Source organism: Elgaria multicarinata, chromosome 10 (assembly GCF_023053635.1).
Source record: "Elgaria multicarinata webbii isolate HBS135686 ecotype San Diego chromosome 10, rElgMul1.1.pri, whole genome shotgun sequence".
In the NCBI taxonomy this organism is placed as follows: Eukaryota; Metazoa; Chordata; class Lepidosauria; order Squamata; family Anguidae; genus Elgaria; species Elgaria multicarinata.
This window is the reverse complement of record NC_086180.1, coordinates 36238823-36263906: the sequence shown is the minus strand read 5'-3', so window position 1 is coordinate 36263906 and position 25084 is coordinate 36238823. Positions and strand designations below refer to the sequence as shown.

Genomic DNA, 25084 nt, shown 5'->3' with positions numbered 1-25084 from the left:
AGGGCAGGCAAAAGGATCCAAAGCAGTATGAATGTAGGAAAAGAGGAAGAGAAGAGGCAGTTTTGGGGTTCTGAGGTCCCATATCCTCAGCCCTATGGAAAGAGTAGGCTGGTGGCATAGTAGTGTGGATTATGTTTGCTCTGTCTACTGATCTGAAATGAAATGTGCTGTTCAAGCCAAATCTGTGCATGTTCATTGTCACTATTATGCACCTTGAGCAGAGATGGCAGGTCAAGCAGCAAAATGTCTTGGGCCAGCCCTGCTACTAAATTGACAGTTGAGGGAGGAAGGGGCTGGATTAAGACTGTCTCTCAGCAAAACAGAAGGAAGGTTCCTGCTTTTCCTCACTCCCTCTATTGCAGCTTGGTAGATTTGATGTTTATGGCTACAATCCTATAACCACTTACCCAGGAGTAAGCTACATTGGCTGAGTTCAGAAGACATGCTAATCAATGGTTGTTTCCCATTCTATTCCTATTACCCTCCCAGTTGATTAGTGTGTCGTCTGAACACAGCCACTGAGTAACATTTTTCTTGGTAGAAAGGTGGGGTACAAATCAAATGAATAAACTCCACTGAACACTGTGTTTGTATATTTACCAATTGCTGCAATTGTGAATGGTGAGCACTTTTGCATGCATTTGAGCTTTAGCTAAATTGTACTTTTGTATTTCATTACTATTAAATCTCTGTTAACGTTTCCCCCCTCACATGCATATACACATGCCAAGCACCAAAGACTGGTACCACTGCATGCATCTCATGAAGCGCGAAAGCTTATGCCATAATAAATGTGTTCGTTTTTAGGGTGCTACAAAACTTGCACTTGCACTTTATGACAGAATCAACCATTTCACATACTCACGTACACAACACAGATTCTCCTCCTTTGGTTTATTTTCTCCTCTTACTTAGAACAGCCTCTCGGCTTTCAGACGTTCTTGCGCTGGACTCGTAGGCAGAGGAACATGTTTTACTAGATTGGCAGCTCCTTGATCAATCATAGGGCGCGTTCAAAGCGGAGCCCGCCTCCTCCCTCTACGCCGTACCCAATTGAAGCCCGGAGATGATAGAGGCCTGCCTCGTTACCATGGTAACGGAGAGCGGGCATCAGTTGAGGCCTGACTTGGTTGTTTGGGCAGAAGAACAGCCTCGGGGGGATACTGGCGCCCAGGGCACGCTGTGAAGGGGAGAGGAAATCTGGATTTGGTGGTATTAAAGCGCTGAAGGCTCGCCGCCATGGACCTGAGCCTGAACCGAGTGGATTATCTGCAGGTATTGTGGGCCGCCGGGATGCGTGGGCGTCATCAAGTCGCTTTGCGCCGTGTGGTAAACGGAGTGTCGTTTTTACCTCAGTCCTCCCTGTTGCTGTTACTACCGACACAACTTCTGGGGATGGGATTGGCCCCCCGATATTGGTCTAGGGGCCATTGAATTGCTAACTAAGTCTGTTTATTATTGCAGCCTTAATCTGTTACTATTTTAAGTACAGAGGACACTCTTGTTACGACCTTTTCGTAAACACTGTTGCGACAGAATCTTAACCACGCCTGGATATCTTTATTCTCATATAAAACAAACTTTAAAATAATAGTTTAATATTTTGTATATGACAATCCATTTTGAAATGTTAGACTTGAAACGGCTTAGAGATATTTTTAAATATAGACATCTAGTAAATAAACAAATTAACAGTAAACGTGGGCTTCCTTCCCAATTAGGTGGGAGTGACATCTCAGAAAACCATGAAATTGCTCCCTGCATCAGGACGCAAAGCAACACAGAAGGTATAGTAGTGTATTCATTTAAAATATTTTTATCTGATGAGGGTTACACATACAAATTGTAGTCTGAGGACAAATAGCAGAGATATAAAATAGAAGTAACATTCTTTTAACAGGTATCTTATCTAGTTTTTATTTAGGATCCTCTGAGTCACGGATAACGGTCTTATGTTTTAGGCTCAGTGTTCATTTTTCAGAGCTACCTTTCATAAACTGGAGTGGCTTGAGAAATAGATCTTACCATCAAAACTGAAACATGTAAGTAAGTGCACTAGAAACAATGAGTTAGTTTAGAATTAGGGCCCAATCCAAAGGTCATCATATTCAGTAATATGCTGCTGCACAGGAGGATTTGCTCTATACCTCCCACCTAGAAGATGGTTGCTGCTGTCACCTTTGAAATGCATGAAAGTAAAAGGTTTAAGCTGAAAGGTTTAACGAATAACCTTTAAGCTTTCTTTGTTAAGTAACTTAGGGTGCAATTCTATGCATATTTAGACAGAAAAGGCCCTATAAGCCCCAGTATTCCCCAGTCAGCTGGATGTTTGAAGAATGCTGCGAGTTGTAGGACTTTTTTCTGTCTAAACATGCACAGAATTGTGCCCTTGATTACTTACAAATTAATGTGATTTACTGAATCCTATTGAGAACCCATTTGTTCGTGTGTTTTTTAAAAATAGAAATAATATGTATCAATGTACATGGTAATATACATAAAACACAGGGTTACCATCCTGAGTAGCTTATCATCTAAATTTTGACCTTGGGGAAGACTGCATGGGGAAGAGAGGAAAGGATAGCAGAGGGCGAATGTAAACAAAGTACACATTCATTTGAGTTTGGGATGTGGACTAAGGGATTAAGCCAAAGTTATATGGAACTGTTAGGTTTTGAGAAAGTATTTGATGGGAAACATAGACAAGTAGCCTAACATATATAGATAGATGTTCTAAGAGGGGATTCCAGCAAGGGAGTTATTAAAAGATCAAGAGGCAGCAAAGGCTGGAAGAGTGAAAATCAGGCACGACATAGTGGGAATTAAGGGCAAAAAGATAGGGTGATAAGGCCACAGAGAGATTTAAGGACAAGGACGAGTGGTTTGTGTTAGAATGCAGAAATGTGTAGGAATTTGGGGATAGGTACTGCATGGTATGAATGACAGGAAAAGTGGATCATTTGGCAGAAGAGGTGAAAGGATGGAGTTATAACATGGGGAACTATGTTAGTCAAGGCAGGTCACAATCAGAATGAACTAGAGTTTTAGCACAAGGGATACAGGGAAAAGAAAGTATTTTTGCAGTGTTGGAAAAACAATGTGATTTGCTGACATTGAATATGGGAAACATTGAATATAGACAAGGAGAATCGAAATGTAAAATCAAACAGGCAGGATAGTGGTAGTGTTGATGGATGTGAAGACTAATTAGGAAGAAGGAAAAATGAGATTGAATCTTGAGCCTATTGAGTTTGGGACAAAGAAATATCCAAGTTGAAATATCAGACATGCCTTTTGAATTAGGAGGGAGAAAGTCTAGATTAGAGAATGTAGCTTAGGGTGACCATATGAAAAGGAGGACAGGGCTCCTGTATCTTTAACAGTTGTATTGAAAAGGGAATTTCAGAAGGTGTCATTTGTGTCATCACAACAGTTAAAGCTGCAAGTGCCCTGCCCTCTTTTAAATCTGGTCACAGTATAACTCCTGCAGCTTTAACTGTTGTGATGAAGAGGTAATTTCACCAAGTGCGACATGCATACAAATGACCCCTGCTGAAATTCTCTTCTATGCAACTGTTAAAGATATAGGAGCCCCGTCTTACTTTTCATATGGTCACCCAAATATAGCTGGATATCATCCTTATTAAGTAGACAGAAGTTTCTTTCCTTTGAACTCTTAAAGGAGTAATGTAGACATAGCTTCTTATTTATTTTATTTTTAAGGTTGTCATTGGAGATCATGACGGTGTTATTACCTGTTTTGGTATCAAAAAGGGTGAAGTTGTGGTAAGTCATTTAATAGTTTACATAGTTTCCTACTACATAGCTTTTCAGCTACTGCTCCAATAGAAGCTTAATTTACTAAAACATGGACTTATTAAGGCTTTTTATGGTACACAGAAATGGGTTATGCAAGCCTTTTGGATTGCCAAGTAATTTGCACTTCAAGGATGGAAGGGATATGTCTACACTATCTTTTTGATAGGCTGAAGATCTCACAGCTCTTGCTACTTGTGAGCATACATTTCATCACAGCTTTGCTCAGATGTTTGTTTGGGCATCTAGAATGTGTGCTCTAACTTGTACGTATAGATAATTTCTACTTTTTGTCCAAGTATTGTGAGCTAAAGTTGATGTTATTTCCCTCCCTTTCTTCTTTCTAATTGCAAATGCTGGAGAGGCATCAAAATATAAACCATAACCCTGTTTTCTTCCATTTTCTTCTCCCTTTTCCCCCCCTTTCCTTTGCTATATGGCTATGGGGGCATGGGTTGGCTAATATTTGCAGGAATTAGAGAGGGGGCTTGTGATTTTCATTAAAGTTCCTCCCATAATTTGAGCCCTGGTGCTGGAATTCACCAGCGAAGCTCTTTGCTGTTTCAATCACATACACCATAGAGAATTTCACTCTATACATGTTAAGATCAATCACAGATGCCAGTCTCTGGGTCACTTTACTTAGAAAAGTTCCATCTGTGCAATGCTAGAGCAGGAATACTGCCCATTCAGTAAATTATGTATGGTCTTTAAGGTATGAACTCTAGTTTTGGTTGCTATTCAGTTGTATTGGTTGACTTTTTGTTAGCTGGGTTTTGGGATATTTGGCAATGTGTATATTTGATTTTAAATAAATGTTGTAATCAACTCACTTTAATAATAAGCTACTTAGAAGGACCAAATTTCTTAGATATATGGGTAGTATGAAATCAATGAAATAATACAAAAGGGAATACATATATTTTCTGTTTTAAAACACATACCAACGTTTGCTTTGTTATGGCACTGAATATTATTTTTCTTTTCTTTCATTAGCCAGTATTCAAGACTTTGCCAGGGGAAAAGACTGCAAGGCTAGAACTGGGAGGTGCTCTTAATACACTCCAGGAGAAAATTTTTGTAGCTGCAGGATCTGAGGTTAGAGGTTTCACAAAAAAAGGGAAACAGTTCCTTTCGTTTAATACCAACCTCACTGAGAACATCAAAGCTATGTATGTATATTGAAAAATACATTAGTAGTACTTAGATGTGTTACTGTCATTAGGTGCTAAACTGTTATCCTACTGGGTGAATCAAAGAATTGTTATATTCCAATCTCCCTTTTAATAATCATTTTATGTAGTCTAATATGATTTCTTATCTTAGCTTAAACCATGTATTGTTGTATGTTTCTGTATAAAGGTGTCCCCCTCCCACCACCAGTCTTACTTTATACAACAATATTTTCCCCCTCCACAGTATATATACACATAAGCACTGATTTTAATGGAAGTTGTTAAAATAATAAATGTGGAAATTAGTTGAGTCATTTAAATCTAATCAGTTTAATTGAAAGATAAGCTTGAAATAGTGTGGAACTTTAGCTGAGCCACAATTAAATTAAATCACAATTAAATCTAACTGAGATTTTCACAGTACTGTCTGTACCTACACTTTGTAAAATGGTCATATAGTTGGAGTCAAATAATAGTTTTTAAACAAGTTGAATGAATGAGAGAGGCATTGTTATTCATCATGTATACACTTGTTTCTTTTGTTCTGTGGTCAGCTCCAGTCAAACAGAATTTACAGGTTTCTGAATCACTGCAAAATCTATTTACTAGCAAAGGCAGTTGAATTGGTATACACAGCATTGACAGTAATGCTTCTTTCATAACATGTTCAATTCTCTGGAAAACTAATCTGTCTCTAATAATAGGTTGGTATTGGGAACAATAGTGTTCTGTATTAAAGAAGAAACTAATCAAATTTGTCAGTTGTATCATTTTGAGTTCAGAACCAAACTAAAAGTACTTAGAAGGCTTCCTTCTGCCTTACTGATTCTTACATTGATATCCCATCCTTTCTCTGAAGAGCTCAGAGCAATATTTTAGCTCCAAAGCAATCATGGGAGAAAGTGAGTGACTTGGTGTGCACAATCAAAACAAGTCTGACGTGTGCTGGGCTCCATTTCCCTAATTACCCGCCCAGGCACAGTTTGTTGTGTCATCCGAATCTCGGTGATATGGCTTGTTAGAGAAACAACCTTAAATAACCGATGGCCTGTTGTAGGATTATTTTAGCGTTGTTTCTCCCTCAAGCCATATAGCCTGGATTCTGATGACACAACAAGCCAAACCTGGATGGGTAATTAGGGGAATGGCGCCCAGCGTGTGCAGGAGATTAAACAACCCACTGTGGTTTATTTAATCTTGTGAACTGGCCCAATTACTTGCTCAAGGAAACACAATGAGCTTTGTAAATAAGCAGATTTGAACCCACATCCAAATTCAGTATTCTAGTCGCTGCTCTGTATTGGTATAATGATAAGTATGGTTTGATTCTTTTTTATTTGCTGCCCAAGCCATTTTCTCTAGTCCTCATTATTCTTGCCGCAGTACATATTATTTCAGTATAATATTACATTTTTTCCCTGTTCTTAATCCACCATTTGTACTCTTAGTCAAATGACTGCAACTTGACAAAACTACTTAGAACATAAACAATAACATGCAGAGAGCATCTGGATTAAGCTCAAGCACTCTGTTTTGGTTTCGACTCTGATTCAGATTTGGGGACGGAGTTAGAGGAAACCCAGCAGAACTAGGATGTGGGGGAGGAAATTCCCCAAGACTCCCCAGGAGGCAGTGAAGAACCTGCTCTCAGGGGCTTATCGAGAAGAAGGGGCAGGCTCAGAGACCATCTTTATTCCTCCCCATGGGAACCCAGACAGTGTTGGAGTGGAAGGGAGCTTTGGGGTTATAAGATGACAGAGCTCACTGCTAAGTGGGCAGAGTTGACAGGAGGAGGTGGGAGGTGTCACACCAGATTGGCTGCCCGTCAGAAGCTGGATCAGGAGGAGCCTCCCTGAATGTGGGAGCACAGTAAAAGCCAGCCAAGAACGGCAGAAAACCCACGTGGAGTTGAAGGACAACTGACTTGTTTTCAGTAGTTCTCTTACCAAGCAGCATGGTTTAATGTGTTGTTTGAACTAGGCCACTGAGAAGGGAAAAATTAGAAGGAAAGCAGTTAATACTTTTTACTACCATTTTCTTGCTATTAATCACCCTGTACTGTCGTGGTCCCCCACCCATCCCAAACACACATGTGAAACCCTGTGGTGGTGCTGGGCAAAGTTTCCTCCATTCCTGATATGGTCCTGATCACCTCCATTGAATGTTTGTAGTTTGGGTCTAAGTGTGTGAACACTTAACAAAATATAATGCAAAAACATTGTACACATAGAGATGGAACTTAGAAGATTTTAACTTTTAGTACAATGATGAAAAGATAGTATTGATTATAATTATTATCATTTTAGGCATATATCTGGATCAGATCTCTTCCTTGGTGCAAGCTATATCTATAACCATTATTGTGACTGTAAAGACCAGCACTACTACCTATCAGGAGATAAAATCAATGATGTTCTCTGTCTTCCAGTAGAAAAACTGTCTTGCATTACACCCGTATTGGCATGTCAAGATAGAGTGCTTAGAGTTTTGCAGGTAAGACTTATTTGCTTGTTTCCATTATCATATGTTGACAGTGATTCAGAGAAAAAGGCAGCAAATGCATTGGGTTGGATCCAAATCTGCCTTTCATGAATGGAAGGTCTCTGTTCACAGAAGGTGCCTCTGCTTAATTTTCAGGGATTCTTCCTCTGCTACACTTGGATCACAGATCATCACATTCAACAGGGTCCCCCAATCCTGGGACTGGAGGGGCTGCCATGGGGAGGAGGAATTGGGAAGTCCTCTTCTGCCATCCCATTTCCACGCTTCTAAATCTAGATCTGATCCAATCCATTGTCATTTCCTGTTTCATCAAACTGAGAATTTATTATTCATTCATTTTTATTTTGGGATATTTATCCCACACACAGTTCCACAAAACCCTACAGGGGCCACATGTTGTGCAACAGTACAAGGATGTATATTTGGCAGAAGATTGTAGCCAATCCTTGCTTCTTTGCTTTATGTGGCTGGAAATACATTTAGTATGTGCATATGTTACAGGTTGATAAGTAAGCCAACATTTCTTTCCTTGTACCTATAAGAATGTAATAAATGGATCTAAGAAAACAGACTTTTACATTTTGAAAATTATAAAGCATTCTTGGGTTATATAACTTTAAGCCATTTGTATGTGCATTTTGATATATCTCATTCAAATACTTACAATTTATAAAAGAGTTTATAAAGTATTTAAATAATAAAATATATGTATATTGCCACCTATACATTCTAAATCATTATGCTATATTATAGTAATGATTTATGTTCATTTCAATCATTGCATTTTTGTTAACCATGAGTTGAAGCTTTTCTTTTTGACAGAGGGATCATTAATTCTCTGAATTAAAAAGAGGAACACCGTTTAAATGTTTTATTTAGTGTATTTACATTTGTATATAATAAGTGGTATAGAAGCAATAGTTGAGGTTGCATCAACTATTTATCTGAAGGATCATTTCTTCCAGCATGAACCTGCCCAGCAGTTGTGGCCATATTTGGAGGCCCTGCTCTGTCAAGAGGACAGGGCCTTTTCATTGGCAGTATCCTGCTTGTGGAACTCCCTCCAAAGAATTTTCTGAGATCCTTCTGTTTATTTACCTTGACAACCTAGTTTACTGAAGCTCTCACCTCATGTTTTCTTTAGAAATACAGGAAGCTCCTTTATGAGCATCCTCAGATGGTATGCGGTTGCATACCATCGCTTCTCCATCCCCTCTTCTGTCCCACGATACTTCCTCTTTCTACCTGGAGAAGAAAGAGGAAGTAAAGAAAGACCATGTGGCCCATTCAGGGGCTGTTTTTAGCGTGCCACTTTTCCTGCACACAGCAGGAAATGGCGGCACATTCTGTGTGTTTTTTTTTTTTTTAAAGTCAGATTAAAAGGAGTCCATTTTGTGATGGAAAACAAGCAAGAAGGAGCGGGAGGCATGCAGGAGGTGGATGTCGTTGTCTAAAGGACGCACGAACATCCGTAAGTGGGCAGTAGTGAGCATGAGATAAAACGCTCATCTGATGACACCCTTCATCAGGTCATACTATTTGTCCATCTAACCTAGTATTTTCTGTTTCTGCTTCACGTTTTTTTTTTAAAAATAATAATTGAATTTTACGTTTATAACAAAAAGATGTAACATCCAGTCACATCAAACATAACACAATAATCAAACATGGGATATCCTTAATACACACGATCAGCATCGAATCAAATTAATCAGGTGATACAGTGGACTCATTGTAACTGTATATATTCAGAGCTAGAAGAAAATATATCAAACCAATTTGCCCCCGAACTCTTATCCTAGCAGATCTTTCCAGCATGTTCCGTGATTTCTGCTTCGCATTGATACTGTTTTCTCTTTTGTTTTGTTATCATTATACTCAGGTTTCCTTTGAACTTATAATATTTCCCCCAAATAGTATAAATGGGCCTGGCTTTTGAATAAGATCATGGCTCTGGGTTGCATTGGATGGATTAGGCCCCAGGTTTCATCCAGCCATAAGTGCAGTAACACAATACAGAATTCTGGAAAGCTCTGCTTTTACACATCCTTCCTTTGCTTTAACTGAAAATGAAAGAAAAAACTCGAGATCTAATTGTGTCTCCACTTCATTTTCTTGAGGGGTCAGATTTGCTGTATGAAATGGAAGTCCCTGGTCCACCTGCTGTTCTGGCTTTGAACAATGGAAACGGTGGTAAGTAGAATCTATTACTTTATTTTTACTGAATTTTAATAAAATGAAGAAAGTGGATTTTAATAGACAAAGAATCTTTGTTTTAAATAACAATTATTAATTATATTGCTATAGATGAATTCCCATAGTGGCAGAATACTTTTTACCCACGTCTGTTCCTAGGACCAGTGGGAATAAGGCAAACAATCAATTTCTATAATATTTTTGAGACTTTTCCATAAGACACCATTAAAAAAATACGTTAGAGTTCTGAATTTGAAAATAGTTTGCAGAATTCTACTAAATAATTACGGCAACCATAATCTAATTTCTATTCCTAGGTGACTCTGGTGAAGAAGTTCTGTTTGGGACATCTGATGGTAAAATTGGTCTGGTACAGATCACTGGAGTTTCTCCAGAAGAAAAGTGGAAAATCGGAAATGAGAAAAAAAGAGGTGGTAGGTGCCTTAGTGTTTTCCCCAGATCATATGCTGTTACAGCTGGTGTAGTATAAAAGAAGTTCACAACTCTCTTTATAATTATGGCTTACATATTGCGCTGTCTAAGGTATAATACTTAAGAAATAACAGATTTACCAATAACTCCCCCAAACAATTGAATTTAACATCAATTCAAGCATGCTATTTGGTTATGATACGCAACATTTATGTCATTGACTGGAAGTGGTCTCCTCATTGTAGTTCCTAAAACAGGTTTGGGGAAACTATAGAGTGGGACAAAGACAATTCCATCACCTTCTCTTCCAGTTCCTGTATGTGTTTCATAGCAGATATTATTTTGATCTTTCTATGAGGTGAGCCACCACTGTGTCAAACATAGTCACTATCTGGCGAGAGAGAGAGAGATTTTAATGCTTTCCTGAGGGAGATGGCTTAAAGGTAATTTTCTAGACCTTCCGTGTGTGTGTGTGAGTATGTGTATATCCTTCTTTAAAACCCTTATGTGATTTCAGGTGAGGTAATAGTTATTACAGCATTTTATTTTTTTAAAAAAACTATAAATTGCCAGTGAGGTTTAAAATAGCTGAAATGATTAGTCAGTTTGATGTTGATGCATATTTCATGTACTGTATTCCAGGCATCTTATGTATGGATAGCTTTGATATTTTGGGAGATGGAGTTAAAGAACTGCTTATTGGTCGAGATGATGGAATGTTAGAAATCTATAACTTTGAAAATGCAAGGAGTCCTGTTCTCAGATATGAACATGTAAGTTTATTATATAAAACCATTGCTTCCTACAAAAATAATTTATCTTAATATTTTCTTTTACATTGTAATGCTCTAGATCAAATATTTTTTCACATATTTACTCAGCCTTAAGCCTTACAAGCAAGCCTGGTAAAGAATCTGTGCCAGGATTAGAGTAGAGGTTGGAGCACAGCTGCACATGCATGTTTCTTGGTCCCCACATATAAGGGCTAGATGTTAAATATCTAGGCTAATAGATACATCTCACTTAAATGTCAGAGATTTATGCTGTAATCCAGCAAAGCCGAAACTTGTATATCTAGAGGGTGATCCTTTTAAACCTCTCATATCCCCATAATAAACAGCAATAATTTGGTTTGGATGACACAACAGCCCGTGGTGGAGTTAATAAACCCTCAGGGCCCCACAGCACATGGTGTTGGCCATTATATATGTAATCCCCTTCTGGGAGTTGATGTGGCTTGTCATGTCATCCAAACCCAGATAGTGGGGTTATTTTAGAGTTAAGCAACCCTCATATAACCCATGGTCTGTTTTAGAGATATGTGAGGGTTGTTTAACCCTCAAATAACCTCCACCACCCAGGTTCTGATGATCTGGCCTGCAGCTTTTATATTCATAATGGTGGCTAGCATGTACTGCAGTTCATCATGGATAAATTAACCCACAATGGGCTGTTGTGTCATGCGAACTACCCCTAGATATTGAGGGATCTTCTGCCACACATGATAGCAGACCTACTGGATTACTCTTGAGAGTGCACAAGGGCTTTGTGTAGTCTTGCGGATCATGTAAAGTGCTGTTGTGATGTTTTCTAATATGCTAGCTTAGACGAACTGCGAAGTTATTTATTTAGTACATTCATATTCTGCCTTTCTATCATGGAATTCAAGGTGGTGTACATGGGGCTCCTAGATGGGTCCTTATCCGTGCACTGAGCAGAACTACGGCTTCAGCAAGCTGGCTGCATCATGTGCCTGGAGACAGTTAAAATAGTACGTTTCTGAGGAGTAATCGGAAAAAGTACTTCCATCTATGTTTCACAGGAATGCAACCAGAAGCAGGTCATACATGTCCCATCATGTACTGCTTAGAGATTTTACGATGGGATAAAAAATTAAATTAAATTAACAAAAATAGTCCTTTAAGCTATTCATTACATAAAGATTGTACTCCTTGAATTGAATTATGCTTTCCAGTTTTCTTTAACACCTGTGTTTTCCTCATTTTCATTTATAATTCTGTTGCATTATTAAGTGAACTGCCTTTTTGTTCAAGACCATAGCAATTTTTTTAAAAAAAATGTTCAAAAAATGGTTAATTTTTTACTTGGCAATGAGTACAATTTTTTAATCTTATAAATAGAACTCAAGAAAATAAATATGTGCCTCAAGGGTTTTGTGTCTTATTTTTAGGCCTTGTCAGAAAGTGTCACATCTGTCCAAGGCGGCTGTGTTGGGAAAGAGGGCTATGATGAGATCGTAACATCAACATACTCAGGTTATATTTTTAATGTTTCAAAACATATGAATTTATCATACATTTAACTGGAATAAAAATAATTACAATATTCAAAAGAATGGGTTAATGGAATAAAACATTATTGTATTAGGAGAGATTATAAAATAGTGGCATAGTTCTTGTCTAATCTTTCTAAGATTAGGGGAGCAATCATATGGGTCCTATACAGTGGGAAGGTATAGAATAATTTGCATTCCTGGACCTGGGGTCAGAGACAGTGCTCCAACCTCGGATCTGGGAATCTGTACTTCACCCCTCCCCGCCATCCTCCTAGCAGCCAGTGCAGAAAGAACTACTCTGGCTCCCTCTCAAAAGTCAGGAAATTAGTTTTGGAGAGTGCGTCAAGTGGACATTTCAGTGAGAGGGGAGGAGATTGTAGAGACTGGGATACAAGACATTCTGAAGCCTCTCCAGCCTCCTTCCCTTCTCTTCTGGAATGCCCCAATTGGATGGACAAAAAAGCCCATCCAGCACAAATGCAGAGTGGAAGGAGCAGCAGAGGTGAAGATTGCCTCCACTGCTCCTCCCGCTCTGCACTGGATGTTTTCAAGCTTCCGAGTTCAGGGGCTGATGTGCATCGAGGGTAGAAGTCAGAGATAACGGCTAGGTACAGACAACACAATGGCACATGGTCAAAGGTGTTGAGTATAGGTTGAGTGTGGGTTGTGTATACAACCTAACAAGAAACCATGTATTCTCTTCATGGGTTGTTTTTGATTATAAAACCATGGCTTGTTACCACGGCTGGGTTCAAAGAACATGATAACCCACATTTCAATAACAACCCATGGTTCAATGACAACCTACACTCAATCCATAGTCAACCTTTGAATGTTGGTTATTTTGTTGTCTGAACCTAGTCAATGACTTGCTGAAGGCCATCTTGTGAGTTTAATGGCTGAGTGAAGATTTGAATTTTTTAAATTTATTTTTTACTATGAACCCATCACCCTAAGTGCCCACATATAGGCCTCAATATCGGCAATAAAGCCTCATGTCCCACTAGGGATATTTATTTATGGGTTTTCACAGCTCCCTTATTAAAGTTCATATGCACTTTTGTCATGTCTTAAGCAATGCTATACATTGTGGAGCTTAAGGGTGTAATCCCGCACATATTTATTTGCATATATGTCATATTGAACCCATGCATAATTAACCAAAGGACTGTACTCTGAACGTTTAAAAACTAGTTAGTTGTTAAAAAAAATTTTTTAATTGATTGACAGTCCTAGATTTCATACATTTTTCCTCTTCCTGACTAGAAGCCATTGGAATCAATCCTGTTGATTGGCTATCTAATGCACTGGAGAACTAGCGTGCTTAAATGGCCATCACACCGTTTCCTTTTCATATCAATATAGCAAAGCACATTCTCTCTCTTAGGTTATGCAATGGCAACACAGGGTGGCAAAATTTAAGGGTAGTTCTATGTGAGTGCTCACACTTTACTATGGTATGTGTTAATCTTAATGCATGGAAAGCAATATCCAAAGAAACTTGGACACCTGTGATTGGTCAATGGTTTCCCATATTTGTAGCACAGGTTGGCAGGAAATCAGGGAGGGTTAGACGTGGGTATCATATGGTTTATGAAAATGCAGTATGCTAAACAGTCCCCCAAACATACCTTTATGCAAAGGCATTCATGGTCTTTTAATGTTGGCAGGACTTTGCCAGGTTCAGCTATACATAAAATTAGATATGGAGGTTATGTTCTCTAGCATGGATTCCCTGAGGCCAGTAGTTTAAGCCAAGGAAACTGGACTCTGAAGTGCAGCAAGCAGAAGGTGCGCTACTATGTTGACCCAGCCTGGGCAATCTAGAGGATGTATACGACAGAGGGTGATGTTGCACATCCTTTTCTCATAAATAGTCCATGGCAGCTTAGTACGCTAGGTCCCAACCTTAGACCTAAGATTCCTGGTAGTACACTTAATAGTAGTACCCTTTTAAGAATATCTGGAATATTTACACAGTTTTTCATATGCACCTTTTAGGGTGGGTGTCAGGCCTGACTACAGAGCCTATTCATAGAGAATGTGGATCAGGGGATGGATTAAAGATGACTCATGAAATGCAGAACAAGGTTTTATCTTTGAGGTAATACAATTGTTTTATTCAAGTACAAAAAAGGGACAAATATAATAATTTTGCTTTATCTTTGCATATATCTTGAGCACTTGCCTAAGCACATCATCTGGCTAATAACTATATGCTTCGTCACTTGTCAGTTGTTTGCTAATATCTGTAATAATACAACAATTCATTACTCTAGCTGAGTTTCAGTTATGCTTTTCATGGCATCATTTGTTTTCTATAACGTTGCCTTGAATTTTTACCTTTCTAGTGTGAAATTGCTACTGTGCTGATGAACTGCAAGTCTTCCTGTCTCTTTCAGACTTGAAATAGATCTCACAAATTACCATGCCTCTTTGGTGGCACACAGTGACTTGGTTTGGATGATCAATACAGGCTTCATAAACCTTGGAAGAGTATTGGAGACCAGTACACCTCCAATCACCATTCCCCCTTCTCCAATCATATGCTGGCTTTGGCACAAATATTCTGGATTATATTAAGGAAGAGTTCCCTGTTATATCCAAACTGGGTAACTCTGTTTTAATGCTAACAAACAAGGAAAATAAGCCAGGATGTGACTATTGAATTGAAAAGATGTTTCTGCTTTCTTTATTTTTGTCCCCTGCTTTGAGCATTTTTAAAGACAATGTACAAATTTTAGTAATAAAGTCTAACATAATATTAGGGAAATAACATTGAAGATATTATTCCACTATTTTGCAGTATTATGCATTTTTCATCTGAATACATGTCTTTTAGGGACAGAATTTTGCTAATTAGAATTTAATGTCTAACATTATTTCTGATCTTTATTCTACTTTTTAATGGAATAAAGTGGAAAAGATAAAGATCTAAACTATTTTTCAGACACAAATTTATTATCTAGAGCATTGGTTCTCAACAAGGGGAGAATTCCCCCCCCCAGGGGGAATTTTAGGGTTCCAGGGGGGAATTGGGACCACTATTCAGCAAAGTATGATGTCCTGTAGATTAGTCCCAGAAAAGTGTCATGTTGCTCTCTTTTCCCTCCCTCCCTTGCAATCCTAGAAGTTTCAAGCTTCCTATTTAAAGGGGCAACACAAAGCATGGGAGCTGAGAACAGAAAAGGGGCCATGCTTTGTGTTGCCCCTTTAAATGGGACTAATATAGAAAAAATAAAAGATTTTCAATATTATATGCATATTATTTGGAATGCACCTTTTGAGTTAGACTATCTTGGGAAGGGGGAAATTATATTCTGAACAATGGTGAAAGGAGGGAATGGAGCAAAAAAGGTTGAAAACCACTGATCTAGAGCAACTTTAGGTTTGCTAACTGTTTTATTTTTTGCCGTAGGAATGAATTAGAACAGCTACAGATCAAGGTACTTCAAGAGCGTGAAAAATACCAGCAGTCCTCTCAGTCCAGCACTGCTGTTTCAGCAGTCCCAACATTCAGTGTAAATGATAAGTTTACATTAAATAGAGATGATGCCAGCTACAGCCTTGTTCTAGAGGTCCAGGCAGCAATTGATACTGTCTTGCTACAGGTGAGAGATTGTTTAAACCTGGCCACTGGGAAACTTCTAATTTTAGTTTTAAAATCCCAGAGTCGGTTTTAATTTGAAATAGAGGGTCCCTTGCAGTAATAATCAAAAGGCATTGTGTGGCTATTCCATGTTTTCCACCTTAATGGGTTTTTTTCTGGCAAGGAAAAGAATGGAAGAAGTATCAGGAAAACACAGTAGAGTTACAAGCTGAAGAGGTTGTCTGCCCCCCCCCCCCCGCCCCCACAAAAAAAATATTTTAAAAAATGAGATAGTGCAATTGAAATAAAAGTCTAATTTGGAAGAACCTCTTGTTTTTCTCCATGGTTGTACATTTTTCTTAAAATTCCATTAAGTAGAAAATCATTTTGTGACATGCATTAATTTTATCTTACTGAAGTCGGTAGGATTTAGGGACAGAGTAAAATGCTTGTAATGTGTTTTTCAACACAGTTTAAATGTGCCTTTATTTGGGTACCTATTGGTTTTAATCCAGCACCACTAATTATGCTTGTGTACCATTTATTTCAAGGGAACTTAAGAACCTATTAACTGAGTACAGGATTTCAGACTATATCTGTACTAAGGATTTATCAATACTGTGAGTGGCTTAGGCTTGCTTTGGTTACAGCAGGGATGAGAAATTTCTGGTGCTTCTGATGCTTTGGCCTACAACTCCTATCATCCCTCAACATTGTCTATGCTGGCTAGGGCTGATGGGAATTATAGGCCAAAACATCTGGAGAGTAACAAGTTGCCCACCCCAGCTTACAGCCTATTTCCTTTTTCACATCTTCTTGTCATGCTCTTACATTGTATATACCTTTTCCTTTATCACTGTGTGCATAACTGTTATGTAGGATAACTGAATAGTTTACATGCGAGGGAGGGGGAAGAGAAGGTGGATTATCGAAGGCTTTCAGTGCATCTAAAATGGTCTAAGTGCTGTTACAGATATTGAAAGCTAAAACAATCCTTGCTTGCATGCTCACAATCTAATAAACAAATTAGATATTTTATTATATTAAGTGTTATAGGGGTATGTATACATATATGTATGTATCTAATACCTGTTTTACTGTAAGATTTATCAAGCGACATAATTGACCTAACGACAGAATATGTATTTGAATATTTATCTTTTTTATTATCTGGGATTGGTTGTCTCCATAGTGTGATGTTCCAATAGACCTAAAAGATGTGGATAAAAATTCAGCTGTGGTTAGTGTTGTTGACTGTGAATCAGAGGTATGTAAAACCTTTTCTAAATAGCTCCAAATGATTTCTGAAGATAAGCAGGTCTGGCCCTATAATCTGCCTTGATGAAAGGCATTTCTGAGCATTTTTAAGAAAGAGCATACACAAATATAGCCAATAAATACTAACTTGTCTTTTTAATTTTGATCATATTTGTTTTTATTTGTGTGTTAAGTTGCCCGGAGGGAAGGTGGTGATGGTGGTGGTGGTGATGATGATGATAATATGAAGAACAGGATAAAATACCTTAATAAATAAGTAAATGAAAAGGATCACACTATAATAGAGTATTTATGTTTATTTAGAAGTAAGTCCTACTATGTCCAGTGGTGCTTCCTTCCATGTTAGTGTGCATAGGTTTGCAGCCTAATTTACTATATCAGAGTTTATAAGGAGATTTTTGAACTGCTTCTTCACTGTTCACTTATTCTTTTGGCAATTACCTTGGTTAATATCAGTGTAATCTATAGTACATATAATAACTTTTTCAATAAGTAGTATCAGTGTTTTTCCAATTTCTAGAACTAGATTTCTTTTAAGATTTGAAATTAAGAATACAAGGCACATTCTACTCGTAGATAATGGGTGCCCTCTATTGTTACAGTTTCCAAAGGGATAGTTATTTTAGTCTGTGTTGCTACAAAAACAACAAAGGGTCTTGCGACCCCTCATTCACTAATTCATTACATTTCTATGCTGCCCAATAGCCCAAGCTCTCTGGGCAGTTCACAGAAATGTCTTAACCTTAAAGATCAACACATTTATGATGGCCTAAACTTTTGTAGACTAGATTCCACTGCATCTAATGTAGTGGCCTCTAATTCATGCAATCTCATGCGATAATAAACGTGCTTGGCTTCATGGTGCTATAACACCCATTAGATTGTATCAGATTTAGGCACATGTAACTGAGCTGTCAGAAGGCAGATGTCCATGGGAGGCCCTCCACTCCCAACCCCCCCCACCACCACCAATGCTATAAACAAGATTGGAGGACCCTGCTGAATGGGGTGAACTGTGGTGCAGGGGAAGGTGCCTCTGTCTGCTTTTTGGGGACCCCCCTCCCATCTACACCACTGCCCATCATATTTAACAGGGGCCTCCATCATTCTGTGTAGCATTTTCAGGGGGTTAGAGTTGCTGCTGTAGTAAGTGGGGGGCAGACAAGTCTGCTTTCCCCAACACAGTTATACATGCCTAAATTTGAATCCAATCCTTCACTGGTTGTGTAGAAAACTGGCACTACTAAAATTATGTAGACTGCTTTGGTTGTGAACAAAATCAAATGTGAGCCTCCATTCTCATTTCTAAGCTTATTGTTTCTAATTTTCAATACTCCACAGCCAAATGGCAACTTCCTCCTTGCCACATATCGGTGTCAGGTAAATACCACAAGGCTGGAGCTTAAGGTAAAATATAGTATAATTTAAACATGTTAATTGAACCTGTTGTTGACATTGTGAACTTAAAAGCTAATTCAGAGGAACACATTCATAACAGTAACATTCCTGGGAAGCAAGATCTGTGTAATTAGATGGAAGGTCATATTTTGGTTTTTAGAAGAGACATGCATTAATTAATTTTGATTTTTGTAATTTTGGGGTTGTATCTAATCTTAGTCTAATTTAAATCCAATTCATTTCTATGGCTCTTCTCTAAATAGGACTAATATTGGATACAACCCACTGTAATCCAGTGGTGACAGAAAGAAAAAAAAATGAATACGTTTTTAGTGTAGTAATTAATATATGAGATGAAAATCAGTTAAAGTTGAATGAGAACAGAGTCATTTAATTTAAGAGAAACAAAAGTATTTTAAGTTTGTAATACTTCGTTTTTAAATACAAAGTTTTTAAAACTTTGATTTCTCTAGAACTCTTCATTAGGCTAGCTGGCACAAAAAGAGGTCTCCAAATCTGACCACTTAAACTTCAGTCCAAGTTACACATTTTATACTGGTAGTTTTGAATTTGGTTTTGAAAATGATAGAAAAATTTGTGTTTTGCTGGGTTAATATGTTAACCATTTTTTAGAACTGATAGTTTTCAATATTAACATAACTTTAAAGTAAATTCACCTTTATTTTCCTCCTTCCCTGGACAGATTCTATCAATTGAAGGTCGGTATGGGACACTGCAAGCATATGTAACTCCAAGGGTTCAACCGAAAACCTGCCAAGTTCGGCAGTATCAGATTAGGCCACTTTCACTTCATCAGAGGACACATTGTATCGATCGTGACAGGTATTCTTGAAAACACCTGATAAGTTTTAGTTTGATTATTGGGTTTGTTTGCACGACAAGCTTACTGCTGGTCAATGTTGAATAGAAGTCTATTTAGCCAGAAGCTCACCTATAGCATTGGCCGTGAAAATACATGGGGCTGGCTGGGTCTAGATCTATTTTCTCCAATGGAGGAGCTTCTTCCTTTGAAGGAATGTGTTTTCTCTGAAAGAGGAAACCTCCTGTCAGGAAGCTCCTCTGGATCCAGTCCTTTTGAATTTGTATAGATGCTGCTAGAAGTTGTATTTCTATGGCTTATGCCGCAATTCTTTCGGTGTCTTCCTGTTAAAACTTAACTAAGAGCAAAAAAGTGTAAAGATGAAGTTTCCTGTTACGTAGCACTTGGATGTTTGTTGAATTGCTCTTTGCTTGTGGCTTGAATTTTTCTCCTCTTGTGCCTTTCTGTGCTTTACTGGACCCAAAATGAGATTGAATCCCAAGCAAGTTCTAGGTCATGGGATTTTGATTTTGTTCCTTGTGCAACATGTGTATGTGCAGTTGTGCTGCTTCATTATAGTGAGGGAGAAGGACTTCTTTTAAAAATGTGGTTTTAAATCTTTGGGGTGGGAGTGGGGAATTAAAAAGTAAAGCTTTGATTTTCATGGAACTTGCTCCATGTAAATGTGCCTAGCAACTGAATGGGAAAGAACAAAGACACTACTCATATCTTGAATCTCATTCTTGCAGACACTTAAATTAACTTCCTGAAGCAATTGCTTGAACATGATCCTGAAGCAGGGGAGAAGTTAGTTTGATAGAATATTTATTGTCTCTGTTTCCAACTGTGTCCTTCTGGATCAAGCTGTGTTCTAATGATTGGTGGTTTTTTTAAAAAAACTTTGCATATGCTTACTGTACCACTGAAAACAAATATTTGTTTCTAACTTTATCTACTCCAGTAGGATGACAATTACTCTATTTTTTATTCAGACCCATGAATACATTGACCCTCAAAGGCCAGTTCAGCTTTGCTGAAGTTCACTCCTGGGTTGTATTTTGCTTGCCTGAAGTTCCAGAAAAGACACCAGTGGGGGAGAGCATCAGTTTCTACTTTCAGAACACCTTTTTGGATACACAGCTTGAATGTACTTACCGGTAAAATGAAATACAATTACTGAAGCATGCTGGTTTGTTATGAAAGGTAGTAAATCAAATGCTAAAATGTAGATCTGAAATGTAGTGCTTGCTCAGGAGATTGCATTCAGAATGTCCATATCTTTTTCCTTTCACTTAAGCCAGTATAGTTCCTCTCTGGAGTTTAGTTTCTTTGGTACACCTCTGTTCTAAAACCTTTTAATTTAGAAATTTCTGTTGATTTTAATAGAATTTGCTTCAAAGTGTTAGGATTAGAGTGTTCTAAGACTTCTCCAAGGTTCCCCAAATAAGTTGGGAAATACTTTTTTTTATTTAAGGCCCTGCAAAAAATGCAAACCCAGAGATAATTTGAAAAAGTTGACAAATTGTGCTGTTTAGAATTAATATTATGTTCAGTCCTCCAAATATGTATCTGGTAGAATATTTATTGTGTATATTTATGAGCTAAGGAGGTGGTGATATAATTTGTTTAAACTGCTGAATTTAGAGCTTAAAACTTGTAATAGTAGAAGTCACACACATAATTGTTTTAAATTGTTAATTTCTGATGTCCTTTATATAGGAAAGGGGAAGGATACTTCAAATCTGACAATATATCCACAATATCCATTCTAAAAGATGTGCTCTCTAAAGAAGCCACTAAAAGGAAAATTAATCTTAATATATCATGCGGTAAGGACTTCGTTTTCTCTTCTGTGCTGGGATACATTTTTGTGTATAAAATTTATTCAAAGTATTCAGTTGTTTTCTTGTCTTCTTCTAGATATAAATGAAGTGTCTGTAAACCACACCTTAAAGCTAATCCATCCAAAATTAGAATACCAGCTGATGTTGGCTAAAAAAGTTGAACTAATAGATGCTTTAAAAGTAAGTCTCTGGTAGTTGCAAAGTGATTATTGTGTATATGTTCAGCAAAAGGTAACTAACAATGGAACAATCACAGGTGCACAAGTATCATAGAATGCCGTTTTTCTACGACAAACCTGACAATATATAGGGCAGTATCCAATGGGGCGCAATTGTTAAGTTCCTGGGGAAACTGGCCATCTAATTCTCTTGCCATTGCACTGGCATAGCTTACGCTAGCACAACGTAATTTACTTTGTGCTTGTGCCTTATTGGATACTACCCAATAGCAACAACTCAAAAGCTTCCCCCCAGCTCCCCACCAAATATATTGGGTTGTTGAAAAAGAACACTTGGGGGGCAACCGTGAGTGATTTTTTGTGTGAAAGGACATGTGAGCTTTGTTCTGGTACTGATCAATGCACAGAAGCACGCTGTTCCTTAATTATTTTAGTGTATGCCTGCCTGCTTGAGCCACTATTTTACACCTGGCTCTGCTGGACCTCAGGGTTCTAGTCAAAGTAGATCCTGCAAGCCTGTACTCTGCCCACCCTGGTGTAAATCATACCAGTGACAACATGCAGAGGTAAATGATACAAATAGATTGTAAATTGTGAGAAACTAGTTTTGACTTTATGGTTGTGTGAAAGGGCATAAATAGAAGGGAATCTGCTTCAGTTGGTGATCAAAGGTAGTTTTATGAACATCACAGGTTTAAAGGGTGGCGATCTTCTCTGTCTCGTTTCATACATCTTTAAGCTTTTGATATTCAACTTGTCTGTTGGGTTTATAGGATTAACCTCCTTTAACAGACTTAATGTTTTTTTTAACATCCATTCAAGGAATTACAAGCTCATGAAGGAAACACAGACTTCTTGATTCCAGAATATCGCAGCATTTTGGAGGAGGCAGAACAGCTGCTTGCAGAACACAAGAAGCAACCTACATCTCTTGAAAGACTTTATGGTGGGTTTGTTAACACAATTTCCCTCATTTTCTTTAGTATTAGTTTTTCTTGTTTTGAATGGCAATGACTTGTGCCATTCCTGCTGTTCACTTTTCAAGGGAGAGATTTCAGTTTCTCAGACAGTGGATAGAAATACTCTGCAACATAGAGACTTCCATGCAGAAGCTCTGACATGTACATGAAATCTCTCAAATACAATTAACTTCTTTGCCCTTCATTTCAAAGGAGGAATCAGATCGATGATGAGTATTTTGTCATACATACAGTAGATCTGCATTCTGAGTTAAAGTACTTGCAGAAACCTATCAAGTCCATACAGGCTGTGGATAGAGTGATAATTAATTTCAGCCCTTAGGTGTGATTCTGTAGTTTCCATAGCCTTGTTGCCACCATCCTGTGCAGTGCCACAAGGAGGAAGAATATATCTAAGGACATAGATTATACATTAGGGAAAAACTGAAATAAAAACCAATTCTACAGTGCACACAAACATATCAATAAATTGGTATAAATGGTGAATAGACCAAATTCCACTGAATAAATGGCAAACTTGCCATTAATTTCAGTGCCTCTATATTATTTTTGTATATATTAATAATTCTGACATATGCAGTTCCATTTCACTACATATTTCATCCATGCTGCATGTGATGCAACCACCCTAAGGTTAATACTTGTCATTAACTCATAGTCTTGTACAAAAAGTGTTTTAAGTTTTTTTAAAAAAATCAGGAAACAAAACAAGTTTTGTAAAAATAATACTGTTTTGTTTTTTTTATTTTCAGGTATGATTACAGATTTATTCATAGATAAATTTAAATTCAAAGGTACTAATGTGAAAACCAAAGTTCCTCTTCTTCTGGAAATTTTGGGAAGCTACGATCAAAACTCATTGCTTGACTTTTTTGATAGCGCTGCCTAAACTGCAAGAACTGGAACAGCTCTCTAAAGAGAGGATAGTGGATGAAGACCAGGAAAATTGAATCTTTGTTCACATAATTTTATACATATGTTACATTACTTTTATTTTTATTGAATTTAACAGATTTGAGCAGGTCTTGTGCTATATTTATTAGGCATTCCTCCCCCCCTTTTTAAAAAGACTGATAGCAGTTGTCAAGACAATACCATGTATGAAATCACATGCAAGAATTTTTGCTGAATGATGGTTGGAATAGTTAGCAAAATTTGCAGTGAGATCAGGTATATATACTTCAAATATGTTTTATATAAAGTTTAGATAAGAAAATGTAAAACATTCCCAGTGCATTAGCTCTTAAAGAATCTAATTTTGGATTCTAATCTATGCAATGAAGAACATAGTAAGCTTGAACATTGTGGATCTACAGCTGTATTAAATTGGGTAAAATACTTCCTGTATAGGAGAGTAATCCTATGATCCTGCTATAGCAGCCAACCATATAGGCTACTGCAACATTGGCGTAACTTAAATTCATATCTTAGTGCATATACCAAACTAGCATAAGTCTGGAGAGGAAAACATAAAAAGCCCAGAATAGCGCAACAGTCCGAAGAGATCATGCCAACAGCACCTGTGACATCTCCCCACCCCATCTTGCATATAATATACAATCTGTGTGCTTACAGAATTATAGGTCATGTAGGTTATAGATAATAATGAATATAGGAAGGAAAGTGACTGATTTATTGAAAATATAAGTGGTTCTGTTCTAATGCATTAGTAAATAAAATTTCTAAGAAGTCTGAAATATGTGTGATATAGTGAACATTGTCAGAAAATTTTGTTGGCATTTGGGATAGGTTGGGGTGGACTGGAGTGGGGGAAGGAGCTATATTGCTCACCACCATTCATACTACAGACAATAGGTGTTTGTGATACTTGAATGCAATCACATGCCTATTGAGATGTAACAGATGAACTATCTAGAACTGTTATTTTCTAGTTTGAAAATACAGCTGAGTAAATGCAGTATTTTTTGTAGATTTTACTTTATTTTGCACTATATTGTACTGTATTCTTTGCAATATTTGTATTTTATTTTATATTTTTAGCTTTCTGCGGCATTTTAGTATTTGTTTGTAACCTTCCCAGAGAACATTGGTTATTGGATGAATTAGAAAAGTAATAAATAAATATTTAGTTTCTGGAAATAGTTTTAGACAGATATGGATGGTCTGAATTTTAAAGATTATGACAGATACAAAGATGAACTTAAAGATAAAGCAATTAATAAGTGCAGAAATACTTAATCAACAGTTTAGACTGCTGAACCATAGCAAAAATACTGAGAATAAAATTTGAAAACAGTGCCTCTGAGCCAGAGGAAGTGAAGAGATCAGGAATGGAGTAAGGCCTTTTAATTCCTTTGCTGAGAGCAATGATGCTCTTGGAGGCAGCAGTTCTTCGATGCTGTGGCAAAGCAGCCGGAGGGCCTTTCCCACTGCAACTGAATGCCCATCTGGATGGCCCCCTCAATTCGGTACTTATTGCTTGAAACATTAGGGTGTACCTGGGCACACCTCTTGCGCATGCCTATGCTACCCCATGAGGGCTTGGCAGAACATTAAAAAAGGGTGTGAAATGCACCATGATTTGCCATCATTACATGCAAACTGCCCCATTGTGCATT

The 25084-nt window shown here is 37.7% G+C and overlaps 1 protein-coding gene across 1 annotated transcript; it reads left to right on the top strand.

The window, feature by feature from the left end:
- The first annotated feature begins 1187 nt into the window (after nucleotides 1-1187).
- Nucleotides 1188-23518, top strand: BBS7 (Bardet-Biedl syndrome 7). The gene is made up of 19 exons (XM_063136397.1): nucleotides 1188-1275; nucleotides 1722-1787; nucleotides 3724-3786; nucleotides 4813-4988; nucleotides 7298-7484; nucleotides 9614-9686; nucleotides 10007-10123; nucleotides 10764-10894; nucleotides 12313-12397; nucleotides 14419-14521; nucleotides 15836-16028; nucleotides 17199-17273; nucleotides 18626-18691; nucleotides 19386-19525; nucleotides 20495-20659; nucleotides 21222-21331; nucleotides 21423-21526; nucleotides 22348-22471; nucleotides 23258-23518. Exons 1-19 carry the CDS (start codon nucleotides 1240-1242, stop codon nucleotides 23392-23394), a joined length of 2151 nt encoding a protein of 716 aa, XP_062992467.1. The 5' UTR covers nucleotides 1188-1239; the 3' UTR covers nucleotides 23395-23518.
- Nucleotides 23519-25084: the final 1566 nt, after the last annotated feature.